Source organism: Clarias gariepinus, chromosome 10 (assembly GCF_024256425.1).
Source record: "Clarias gariepinus isolate MV-2021 ecotype Netherlands chromosome 10, CGAR_prim_01v2, whole genome shotgun sequence".
Taxonomy (NCBI): domain Eukaryota; kingdom Metazoa; phylum Chordata; class Actinopteri; order Siluriformes; family Clariidae; genus Clarias; species Clarias gariepinus.
This window is the reverse complement of record NC_071109.1, coordinates 27064585-27078347: the sequence shown is the minus strand read 5'-3', so window position 1 is coordinate 27078347 and position 13763 is coordinate 27064585. Positions and strand designations below refer to the sequence as shown.

The window sequence follows — 13763 nt, the reverse complement described above, 5'->3', positions numbered from 1 at the left end:
ATGCAAAATAGGTATCAAAAAATAAACTAAATTGCACGTAGTAGAATAAATACAGATGCACCCAGCTTGTATTATCAAATTTTTTTCCTTTAAAGATTTACATATATATTTATAACATAAAAATTAGCCATTTTCCTTCAAGGTTTAATTGCAAATTTACCATCATAGGTTTGCATGTTCTCCCTGTTCTTGGTGGGTTCCTTCTGGGCCCAGGGTGTACCCTGCCATGTTCCCTAAGTCTCTCTCTGGAATAGGCTAAAGGACCCCTGCGCCTCTTTATATAGGATAAAGAGGTAAAGACAATGAACGAATGAATGAAAAGATATTGCACTTTGTTCTTTGATAATAAATAAGGTGAAGGATAGTAACTCGGGTTTCTTTATACTGTATATACCAGATACATGTATACTGATTAGAGCAGCAGGGCAGATTTGCTCTTTATTTTCCCCCTTTTCACACTTTAACATTACTATATATTCCATGGTATTAAAACATAAAATATATATATATATTTTTTTAGATTTAAAGCTATCGTTGTTTTTATATCAAAATTTGCCTTTAACACTGTCGAAATATAACTCAGTAGGGTCATCTATGTCGAATTTTGGATTCTCTTATATTAAACTTCCGCGAATGTTTAATTATTTCCCCTCAATTTCGGCCACCGTAGTGAATTAACCCGCCTCTTTAGGGTGAAAGCAGTCTTCTCATTGGCTGGAATATAAAATAAGGGCCGGTTTTAAATAACGTTTTATTATCTATATTAGCACACTTGCTAATGATTAGTGTTTGCACCCTAGGTAGTGCACTATATGAGAAAATGTAGGAGATTTGGAGTTGAACCCTGGTTTGTTGCCAGAGGTTCCAGTATAACCCGTATATGGTTGCTAGTCTATCTGAACGTCAGGACTCTCCGCCGGTGAGCAACGAACCATTTTATAGCGATTTCTGCAGCGGCAGTCTTTTAATATATTACCTGTTAGTTTGGGTAAAAAAGACTGAGTAATTTAAAATTTTAATTAAATATGGAAGTTAATATGAAATAGCTGGTTAACTGTTAGCGGTTTGTCTTTTGCACGCTACAGTTGTAAATAAACGCAGCTGTTTGTCGGCAGTAACACTAACGGTAATATTATAACGATAAAGATTTAATTTCTTTCTCTCTGTAAGCAGCTCTGTGTTTAATATGTGTAAAAACCCTTCATTGCAGAGCTGTAGGAGTGGATCAGGTCGCTGAGGAGCTAAAGCTGGTGCTTGACATTTAATTAGTGTCCCCTGACCTTTCCTTTCCAGCATCTGTGCATTTTCTGAGCCTGAAATACAGTCACACATATTCCACCTCTTACATTCACCATTTACAAACCTACTTTCAAATGTAATAAATAAATAACATTACAAAAGGATATTTGCATGCCTGTAAAGAAAGCAACATATTACACAACAGACCGGTGTAAACACAACTGACCAGTGTAAACAACATTTGAAAATGTTTCAAATGTAAACAAAATAATAATAATAATAATAATAATAGTAGTAGTAGTAATAATAATAATAGTTGCGATTGGGCCCAAGCAAACTGTGCCATCGCCGCCTGGCTGCACTACACAACCCGCATGTTTTTCGAGATAAGGCCTTCAGATAGCCTCAGATGCTGGAGAAAAAGTGTCACACTATGATGTCACTCAACGTGATGTCACTTAGACAAGTTTAAGGCGTCGTCACAGCTGAATTATGTGAGATATTAAGAATCCCTTCACAATTTTTTTTATCTTCAATAGCAGCAGATCCTGTCATGTGTGCTGATGAAAATTACGTTTTTAGCATGTTAAGAGCCCCCAAAAGCCCCAGATGCAAACAAGAGGGCTCCTCCCACACCATGATGACATAGGGCTGATGTAATTGTACTTGAGGACTAATTATTATTATTATTATAATTTATTGTTAATCTTTCTGCTGCTCCTGTTTAGAAGTAGTAGTTTTTGGAGCAGAACAATTTATCCGGCTAAAAAAAATTGGCACAGGTTTTACCCCGGATGCCCTTTCTGATGCAACCCTCCCATTTTATCCGAGCTTTTGCATAAACATATAAAGGAGCAAGTGTGACAAAGTTACCAGAAAAACTCATATTCTTCAGCACGCTCAGTAAAACCTACAGTAACAGCTGCTTTACTTACAGGACTGTGCAATAGTCCTGGAAACGTACAAAAATGCAATAATAAAAGATTTTTGTATAAGAATAACATCTATAAAGTGCACTAAAGAGTAATAAAATACACACAGTCAAAATTTGGTGTAAAAACCTTAAAAATAACCATTAGTGTTAGGGCTGGGACTCACCAGTCACCTTGCAATACTATATTATCACGATACTTAGTGTTGATTTGATTAAAATTGTGATTCTATAAGTATCATGCTTTGATATTATCTTGGTTATGATATTACATTTTCCCCCTATTTTTTTTTTCTATTTTTGAAGGCTTATATTTTAAGCCTTCAAAAATAGTTTACTGATTAATTAACTAGTTTTCTCTAGTTTCTCTAGTAATTTAACTTAGTTTTCTCATGTAGACACCAAGCGCAGTATTTAAACTATACAATAGTTTAACATTTCATTAAAAAATAATCAATTATATATATATATATATATATATATATATATATACACTACTGTTCAAAAGTTTGGGGTCACTTGCAAATTTCTTAGTTTTTTTTTTGTGAGTTATTTTCTACATTCTACAACAATACTGGGGATTTCAAAACAATAAAATAACACATATGGAATTAGGTAATTACGTAACAACAACAAAAACAACAGTTGGTTGTTATTTTAAGACACAAAGGTCAGCCTTTCTGTAATAGTTCTTGCAAAAACAGTATTGTCAAGTGCATTTGCAAAATCCGTCAAGCACCATAATGAAACTGGCTCTCATGAAGGCCATCCCAGGAGGGCGAGACCAAAACCTACCTCTGCCACAGACGAGAAGTTCAGCCTGAAAAATGACCAATTAACAGCACCTTAGATTAGAGGCGTTATGAAGTCTTTACAGAGCATAAGTAGCAGACACATCCCACCATTTACTGTTCATAAGAGAAATTAATGCATTTTTTGGACGCCTTCAGCATTCCTTTACAATGTAGAAAGAAATAAAAATCAGAAACAATTTTAATATATATTGGGCTCATTGGTAGGTGTTTCGCCTGCCATGCGGAAGGCCTGGGTTTGATTCCCAGCCAGTGCCCAAACTTCAGCCACTGTATGCAGTGGCGGTCCCAAGCCCAGATAATAATTATCATCCTCCATAATTATTATTTCTAACAAACTCGTACTACACGAGATGCCAAAGTGGGAGTAGTACAGGGCGCACTACCTGTAGGATTATAAAAAAACGGCAAAGTTTTACCGTCTCCAAAGTCTCAAAACTCATCTTGACAGTGAGTGTGCAGGCTGCATGTGGCTTCTAATGCGCTTGCTGTGTTTTGATACATACTGAATGTAAGCATGTGTGATGATTAGGGTTTGAGACTAAAGGGCAGATCAAGGACTTTTCCCGCTCCAATTATTTCAATAATGTACCGCCATAAAATGTGTTTCTGTTGCACAACTCGGAAGCTTCTGTGCTTGGTAAAGAATGGTTTATATCTTAAGCTGATGGCCAATCATACTGAAAACTAGCCAATTCTGGTCACTGGCCGATCGACCGGTTAATCTCTATTATAAATTCTATTATAAATGTAAAAATAGTTTTAAAAAATGTATTTCGTGAATATGTGAATCGCCACACAAAAGAATTGTGACCTAACTGAATCTGTTTCCTCCCTTATCTATTAGACACAGTTTTGTGCAGTTTTATAAGTCAAACGGCTGGAGGTCTTACTGGGCATGCTCGATAATATGCTAAAGTCTGTCTGTTAACTTTATCACACTTGCTTCTTTCTATTTTAATGCATAACCTATCAGTAAAAATATTGCAGTAATATATTTTAATCCACCTTTAAACATGCGTTATACCTGTCTTTAAGATTATATCTGTACTCTTAGTCACTGATGATGATGTTTTAGACATTTGTGTAAAATATCAGCATGAATCTACATTCTGCGCTAGAAAGAAATCAGCCCCATCTTTGCTTCATACCTCAGTATCACGAACATCTGCTGTAGATGGCAAAAAATATATAGTGATGTTTTCACCAACCACCATGCATCTGTATATGACTGCATATATCTCTATGACTGTATATATCTCTATATATATTTTAAAACTTTCAGGCTCGTGCCATACATCTCCCTAATGTCGAAGCACAAACTCTTCCTGCTGCGGCATGGTGAAGGAGCGTGGAACAAAGAGAACCGCTTCTGCAGCTGGGTTGACCAGAAGCTGAGCGAGAATGGCGTCCTAGAGGCTCAGGAGTGCGGCCGGATGCTGAAGCAGCAAGGCTACGGGTTTAACCTTGTTTTCACCTCCATCCTCAGCCGCTCGATTCAGACAGCGTGGCTCGTCCTAGAGGCCATGGGCCAGGAGTGGGTTCCCATCACCAAGTCATGGCGGCTAAACGAACGCCACTATGGGGCACTGATCGGGCTGAACCGGGCTGAGATGGCATTGAACCACGGTGAGGAGCAGGTGAAGCTGTGGAGGCGGAGTTACGACATCACCCCACCACCCATCGATGAGTCCCATCCATACTTTGCAGAAATCTACAACGACCGGCGGTATAACACATGTGACGTGCCCAAAGATGAGCTGCCTAAAACAGAGAGCCTGAAGGAGGTGCTGGATAGACTCCTGCCTTACTGGAACGATGTCATCGTTCCTGAAATAAAGAGAGGCCAAACTGTTCTCATTTCAGCACATGGAAACAGCTGCAGAGCCTTGCTTAAGCATCTGGAAGGTAAGTTAACACTTGCAAACTAGTTAAGAGTTGTGAGTTCAGGATCTGACACTACAGGAGACTCCTTCAATCCATGTCTTAGACCATGTCAACGATTATACATTCATCCTTGTAAAATAAGAACATGAAATATATACTACATGTAATTGTTGTTTAACAGCTGTTGTACAGTACAAGTCTTTTAAAATTAGCTGTTACAGTAGGCGGCACGGTGGTGTAGTGGTTAACACTGTGGGCTCGCTCTTTCAGGGTTGAGGGTTCGATTTTCACCTCAGGTTTGCATGCTCTCCCCATGCTTGGTGCGTTCCTCCTGGGTATTCCAGTTTCCTCCCGCAGTACAAAGACATTCAGATTAGGTTCATTGGTATTCCCAGATTGCCCATAGTTTGTGACTGAGGGTGTGGCGTGTGCATGTGTGCCCTGCGATGGATTGCCACCCTGTCCACTTTGTATGGACCGAAGTCTTCTGGCATAGGCTTCAGGCTTCCTTCGACCCTGTACAGGATAAAGATGCCACAGAAAGCTTGTAATTTATCTCGCAGCCCGCACTACAGTTTGAGCTGCCATTATAGGTAATAAAACAGCACCTTTTAACCAATCAGATTCGATAACCAGTATAATTATGGGTAAATATTCTAAACAAATCACAAGTTAATACCCTCAAAATAAATCTAATTACGTTTTAGGTCTAAAGAAGTTTCGATTTAAAAAAAAAGTTCTTATTTTTTAATAATTTGTTTCAATAACAGGTATATCTGATACAGACATTGCGAATGTTACACTCCCCACTGGAGTCCCGGTCCTGCTGGAGCTGGATGAAGATCTCCGGCCGGTGAAGCCTCGAGAGCTGCTGGGAGATCAGGCCAAAATTCAGGCTGCGATCAAAAAAGTGGAGGATCAGGGAAAAGTAGTTGCATGAGAGAAAAGAAATTAAAAAGTAATATATTAAAATATATATATATAATATATTTTACTATATATGGCAAGAAGTTTAAAAGAAATTAAATTATAGCAAGTTCTTACTTATTTATAATGATGCACTGAACAAGAGAATAGTTACACTGTACTGTATATCCTTGTTTTGTAGTTTTGTTTGTTTTTTTGTTTTTTTTATTATTATTTTACAAAGTCTGATGAGGACGTGCGTAAATTTTTCTTGGATAGGACAAACAGGCACATGCTTTCATTACTAATGATACAGCACTTAGATAAATTGGATTAAAATTGATGTATACACTGCATAAATACAGTAATAAGTTTGTGCTTAACCTTGATTGCAGATGTTTTTTTTAGAGTTTATCTGGTCTAACTGGTCTGCACTGAAAGACTAGCTGTGCTACTGTCCTAATTAAGGAGAGCCCAGGATCCACCTATGTTTACATCTTTTGAGGAATGATTTTGTCAAACTGTTAACAGATTTAGAACTTAGAATTACTTTAATAGTTTAAGTTACAATAAGCAACTTTGAAACAAGCTAGCTCTAACCCAGTACTTTCTCTCGCTGCTTTGCTACGCACCTCCCAGGTCGTCTCCCTGCTCACTGTGAACTTGTATAGTACACATCTTTTTCTGTTACTGCTTTTCCAGCATCTGAAAGTGGAAATTATAACATTCACCTGGTGGGCATTAACATAATGTAACTCACTCCTTACGAGTTGGTTCAGTTCTGGTAGTCAACACCTGCAGCCAAGCAGTCAAGCAGAAATAATGTCCAATTGGGGTTAATTTGGAAATTCCTCTTTTCTCTCACCTCACTCCATTTGCTTCAGCAGTTCTGATATAACTTTTTGATCTAAATTGAATTTTATTGGTGTGTGTTTTTGCTTATCTTGCCTCCTTTTTTCATGCACTTTGTCTTAAGTATTACTGGAATCTAAGAGCTTTCTAGTCCTCGAGTCAATCGTGCTTAACAGGGTTGCCAGATCAAACTAATAAATTCCCTCCAGACAGTGCTGAAAATCTTTGGTCAGATTGGATTTGCCCATGATAATGGCTCACCTTCATAAGTGACTTAAATCTGACTCTAATGTGGACGTGTCTGTCTTTTGAAACGACGTACATGCGCACATAAAGTGAATATGTCTTTGCTGGCGTCATCTGGGTTAAAACGTTATATTTGTATTTTATATGTTCAAATATAAATATATGTTTATATCTGAATGCCTACTCATTCATTTTAAACAATACGTAATAATATGCTTGCTTTAGAGGATTGCAAGCAGTTAGTCAGTCAGCTGTATTTTTGAGGTCCAGAAAAAGGAAGAAAGCCAGACATCTCCCTTTAGCTGTTTCCGGGATTGTGTTGATTAATCAACAGTTCACTCCAGACTCCAGCAGACTCACTAAACCATTATGAAGAATGACAACTTATAGTTATTTGGGTAGAAACATAACCTGCTGATGTATTTTATTTAGAAAACAGAAGATTTCAAATGTCTCTGGCATCGACTCTGTTTTAGTTACTAAGAATTCTTGCACCTTAGACATTAGCTAGCAGATACACACATAGTATACAGAACTCTTATATAATGTCTTTATTTATTAGAACGAGAGTATTTAGGGTTCAGATATATTTCTGCTTTCTTTAGCTAACTCTCTAACTTGAAGTGAATGTTGAAGTGAAAGTAAGGGTTCTCTGTGATGTCTGAAAGCTAAGCAGGACACACACCAGGCCCAGTGTTTAACCTTTTTTTTTAGTTGTAAAAATGATTAGGTCTTTACAGGCATTAATTAAAGCTGTCTCTGTTTTTGTTGTACAGGTAAATTGTGTGTTTTTTTGTGTCTCTGTAATTTTCTTGTTGTTGCATTGTGACTTATAGTCTGAGGACAAGTTTTTCTTTTCTATTGAATGTGTAATGTATAAGAGTCAGGCTGTAATTTTTGGTACAATTAATATCACACAAACATTACGTGCATCCCCTGCTACCTTTAGCTTGAAAATTGTCATAGTGTTGCCAGATTGTCCATTTTTGCCAAGTTGAGCTTAATTAATAAACACCACTATTTTTTACATTTATTTTAAAAGTATAAATACAAAAAATTATTTTAAAATATATTTTTTCCTCAAAAGTTATGTCAGCTGCATTTCTCATACACACTTTTATAGTTTACAGATTTTTATGATCTTAATGAAATGATTTGGTGAGATGATGTTCAACTATGTTACTCAGTACATATATATATATATATATATATATATATAGTAGTAGTATGTGTGTGTGTGTATGTTTCCAATATTTAAGCTTTGCAACTAGCAGATAAGTTACACTAAAGCATCATTTGTTCTATTGAGAAAGAATATTGTTTTTGGACTTGTACCCCAAATTATAAAATGATTTATAAGCTCATAAAAAAGTTTTTTTTTTTCAAAATCTGAATGTGTATTGTTCTCTACTGTACTCTACTAAATGGAAAATCCAGGTTGAATAAAGCTAGTTGTCCCAAATGTGAGTTCAAGTATTGCAGTGTTCCATACCCATGATCATATGCGAATTATTACCAGAAGGAGGTGTAGCTTTGCTCTAATGCTCCCTGGAAATATGTCTGCATTGAAATGTTCTGAAATGAGAATCTGATGTTTTCACAGAAAGCATTTACGGCATATGGAAAAATCCCATTATATGTACAACAGCTAGCAGTATATCATGTATTTGTTTTACTTGGCCTGTACTGTAATAGCCGTGATTTGTCATGTCAGGTGAGTTTATTCTTACATGTACATGAACTGTGTTCTATGAGATAACAACGTGTAAACCCTGTAAAGCTTCACTGTTGGAATTTCTTTTTATATTAGTTTTCCATAGCTACACATCTATCACATTCAGCCTTTTGATGCACTATTATTAGTAATCATTACAAAACCAAACATTACTTCTCCAAACATGTGATTTCATATTGGAAGGGTTGCCAGGTATGTGTTTAGAAATTATCCTTTGGATCGGTGGCAAAGAAGTCAAGTAGTGCAGCATTCATTCTCCTTAATATTTATATGTATTTTGCTTTTAATTATGTAACAGGATGAAGTGGAATCATTTTATTTCCTGTAGAGAAAAACTCAAAGTAATTTACAAAAGGTTTATGCTCTCAGAAAGTTGTACATCGTAATGGCTGATAAATAAAAAAATCTACATAATAAACTATAGTAGTTAACTAATCTTTGTAGACAAAATAGTCAGCGGGAATTGAACCTTCGACCCTGGAGGCGCCCATTCCTGTGTTAGTGACTCTTTTCAAATTATGAAGGCTGTAACGAAAGTAATGCAAACGTGGGCTGACCTTGGTTATTCGAATTGTACATGTGGTCAGATTGATTCTTCCTCTATACAAGGAAATGCATGGCTTGTGATGGAGGCTTGGTAAATCCTCTTTGTAAATCCCTTTTGTCACAGCTGATGGTATCTCACTGCGTGGTTTGTCTTCAGTGCTGCTTTCCCTTTCTTTAAACATCTTTATCTATCTGTGCACATTGCTCTCGTCAGTTGTGTCATCTCTGTAAACATTCTGTAGTACAGTGTGAAACCATTAACTGCAACAAAGAGGATTTGATAGTTGGTTCAAGGGTGGCACAATGCATCGCTTGTGATTCTTTCAAAGAGGATTCGAGAGTACCATTAAATAGAGGAAGTGTTACTCTACCAACATATGCAACTCAAACAACCTAGATCAGACAATAAACATAGTTATGCCGACTATTAAAACAACTTCCTAAAATAACTTTAGAGAACTGCATTTTGTTGTATGTAAATTGTGTTGACCTTAATATCTCCTATAATATTTTTCCATAGGTTAAATGTACTTTATAGGAGTACTAGAAGATTTTGTTTACATTTTATCCAGACTAACAACTTTTATTTTACAATGGACGTCTCCAAATGATTCATCAAAGGCCTGGTGTGGCTGAAGGTTTGTTTTCAAGAAGAAGCCACACCTGGCGAGATCAACTGATAAAACAGGTGTATTCAGGTGCGGCTCCTGCCTTGGTAAAACGAAAACCGTCAGGTATGCCATGTGCTAAAAGATAAAATGAAACACTTCTGTTTTACAGTATGAAGAGTAGGGTGGCCAAATGGTTTAATTATCACCCTAATGGAAATATTTAAAACAAGGATAGCAAATATCTGAACTATTTGGCACTATTTCTACAGTAGGTCTATTTTCAAAATGTAAAGGAATGTGTGATATTAATTAGTTTAATTGCTTTGTATTATATTTGTCCTCATGCCTAATCTCGATTATTAAAGCATGTGTTAAGACAACATGAGGTATTTGATGTATCATAAGGTTTTGGATACTGTGACATAATGCCTACTTCAATACTGAACCTAAAGCAGGACTGTATACTACAGTTGATTCTTTAAAAAAATGGCCACTCCAAATCACAACTCTATAAAATCATTGTATGGACTTAAAAAGTAATTGTTTATATAGCAAACAGCAACCTTATTCCCCTCTCATCTGTTTTAAACGCTCAGCAATTAGCATCCCTAGTATATTAATTAATCACTGTGCAGAACTTGTTTCTAACTGGTTCATGCCTAAAGTGAGATGTTTTTATTTAATGCTTTAATGATTTATAAGTCACTGTGTCACTTATCCAACAAAGAACGTTTCTCTGAAACTGGTCAGGTACAGGGACTGACCTGAAAATAACAGCCAAGAACATCCTTTAGGAATACAGGAGAACTATTCCTAAAGAGCACATAACTACAACATGTGAAATATGAAAAAATACCTCAGAAGCATGCCTCAAGACTTTTTCACAGTACTGCATGACCATATCTGTCACGATATTGGGAAATACAGATAAGAAGTGAATAGTATTAAATTAAATTACATTTTATTTATATAGCATTTAACAATGGTCATTGTCTCAAAGCAGTTTCACAAAATTAAAAGAAAATGATGGAAATTTGAAAGAAAAATGTGTAGAATATAAATCATAATGCTCCAGACTCAACAGGGAACCCATCCTCATTTGCGTTATATCCGATAGCAGGAATTGTTTCCCAGACATACTGTGTGTTAGGCAGCTGGAAGTTCAATGTAACAAAAGATGTTTAAGTTAACATGGAGGCCTGTTCTGCACCAGAATCCTGGTGAAGAGGGCAGAGGGGGGTTGGATCACAGGGAGCTCAGGAGCAGCAAGTGTATCTCCAAACCATCACAAAGCAGAATCCAGCTGGAGGTGGTCCTTCTTTGGATGCCTCTGGATCCTCGCAGGGTTGGCTTCTGTCTACTCGAGCTGGCACAACCCCCAGATGCCTTGGGATGGGTAGGAAAAGAAAGAACAGGTGGAAAAAAGCATAGCTTCCATTCATGATATTAGCAGCACTAGATGAGAGCGTGCATTTAGATGTACTGGAGTACGAGGTTATGGGGTGAATTGTGCCAGTGGTATTACGACAGTGAGTATTACTCGAGACACACACACACAAAAACCAGTTTCAAAGCCCCTGACACACTATCATGCTAAAACCAGGCTGTATCTGTCAGGTACATAAATGTCTTCATACAGCCCCTGTTTGAAAGAAGGGACTGTTGAGACCGTTGAATTCATACACAAAGCATTTACCATAAAGCACTGGTGTTTACATGAACATTTTTTCACCTTAAACATGTCCTGCAGACCTGAGCAGGAGCCAGCGGCCCTCGCTTACTTACCAAATATGTCCCAAAGGCAACATTTACTGTCTGATAAATCGAAGTTTAAGATAAGTTAATTATTAATTAATATATTGATAAATAATACACACCTTTTTATATGGATACATTTAAAATGTAATTGAATTTATGATAAACAAAATTCATATTTACACTCTGGATTATTTTTTTATTCATAATAAGCGTTCAAGTCAAACTGGGATTTTTGATTTACAGAATAGTGAAAGGAATTTGTGACATTTACATCCCCAAAAAACAGTTAAATGTACTGTTAAAAAATTTAATACTTATAAAATTCATAAAAAAAAACGTATAAATTCTCACTCGCTCATCTTCTATACCGTTTTATCCTGTATTCAGAGTCTCAGAGACCTGAAGTCTTAGGGCACGAGGCACAGTACACCCTGGACAGGGTGCCAATCCATCGCAGGGCACACACACATACACACACTAACACACTCATTCACACACTACAGGCAATTTGGGAACGCCAATTAGCATAACTTGGCAATGGCAGGAAACCAACCAAGCACAACATGCAAACTCGCATGCACACAAAGACGGGAATCGAACCTGGCCGGGAATTGAACCCAGACCCTGGAGGTGAGAGGCAACAGTGCTAACCACTACAACACAGTGTCACCCACTTTTGTAAATAGTTATCTATAAATTGTTTATATAAAAATATTTTCTAATATTATTAATATAAAGTTCACTAATGACACCCTGAGGATTCTTGGGATAGTTTTTTCTTTATAATATGGATGTTTAATTATTTAAAAGTCACCAATGGTAGTGGTACTACAGGTATGATGCAGTATTAGAGCAAAGACCCTTTTGATATTTTAAATGATGTACTGTACATTTGCTGCATACTTCTGGAATAACATATTTTTGAAGAACATCTGAAAGAAACCTGCGCTTTTTTGCCAACAAGTAACTTGTACAGTTGTATTGTTTATAAAGCGTAGCATGTGCTGCTGGGTAATTCCTTTTTTTTTGTTGGTGTAATTTTCCCTTGTAATTTTCGAGGAATATTACTCTAATACAGTAAAAATATAATTTACATTAACATTAAACCCACCTATTTTTTCTTGTGCACCTGGGGTGGCTCTGGCCCCTCAGACCTGTGGCTCTGCTTGGCCTCTGGGCAGTTCTGTGATGTCTGGCAGGAGGACATTGGCAGCAGATCCTTTTGGTGCTGTAGGTTGCAAGGAGGACAATTGTCCCACTAGTGCTCGACTGGATTAGGATCTGGGGAGTTTGGGGTCTGGGTGAGCAGCATTTCCTGCCAGGCCCTATGAATGTTCTGGTGCTTTTTTATTGTGGCCAGCATTGACTTTTTTCATCTATTTGTGCTGCAATTGGTTTTCTGTGAGATTGGACCTGATGAGCAGGGCTTTGGTCCATGGGCCATGGGTAAGCCTTGGGCGTCCAGGATCAGTTTCAGCCTGTTCAGTTTACCTGGTGATGGTGTTAATGTTAGGGCTGATTGGCTGTTCGAAATAGAGGAACCAAAGAACTGCTCTTTCTTTATGTATAGTCTATTTCATATTTCTAATTGTACACGTTATGCATTAAAACTGTATGTCAAAAGCCACTAATGACTCATGTATGTTTCTGTAATGTATTATTTTTACAATTAAAAAAATTGTAAAGAAAAAAAAATATTTATTTCAAATGTTCCTCACATTATTATCACATTTTGCATGTAGTGCATGACTTTTAAAGCTTTAGATGACACATTTTTTCTCACATGACCCACAGTTTATCAAAATTTCCACCTGTGATAATGTAGAAATTACCTTATTTCCACACTGACACACGTGTTTCTCTGCAGAGCTCAGCATGTTTCACGTTTTTTTTCTCTCACGTGTTTGTCTCTGTACTTTCACAGGTTCCCCACATCGTAATCACATATTACACAGATAATCATATAAACCTAAATATACCTGTGAAATGCACTTTTTCCCCAAAAAGATATATTTATTTATTTCTTCACTGCCTCTGATCTGCTCTTTCAGCTGGTTAGAGCTGGTTACGGCTGGTTAGAGCTGGTTACGGTTGGTTAGAGCGCGGGTCTGCGCGCAGGCTTTGCTTCACGCGAGGTAAGAATGAGGAGGAAAGAGTAGAAGATGTGGAGAGGGGGGGGGAGGGGGGAGGAGGAGAAGGAGGAGGGGTTGCTAATGGAGACAGATGTTGGAAAGGCGGAG

The 13763-nt window shown here is 37.1% G+C and overlaps 1 protein-coding gene across 4 annotated transcripts; it reads left to right on the top strand.

The window, feature by feature from the left end:
- The first annotated feature begins 559 nt into the window (after nt 1-559).
- On the top strand, nt 560-7870 carry bpgm (2,3-bisphosphoglycerate mutase). Of its 4 annotated transcripts, none has more exons than XM_053506047.1 (4): nt 874-919; nt 1211-1733; nt 4268-4890; nt 5640-7870. In XM_053506047.1, coding segments are annotated over exons 2-4 (795 nt in total). In that variant the 5' UTR covers nt 874-919; nt 1211-1731; the 3' UTR covers nt 5810-7870. The 4 variants fall into 4 exon arrangements, with proteins under 4 accessions (XP_053362020.1, XP_053362022.1, XP_053362023.1 ...); XM_053506048.1 differs by having other exon boundaries at nt 885-919; nt 1211-1250; XM_053506045.1 differs by lacking the exon at nt 1211-1733 and having other exon boundaries at nt 560-919.
- The last annotated feature ends 5893 nt before the right edge of the window (nt 7871-13763 follow it).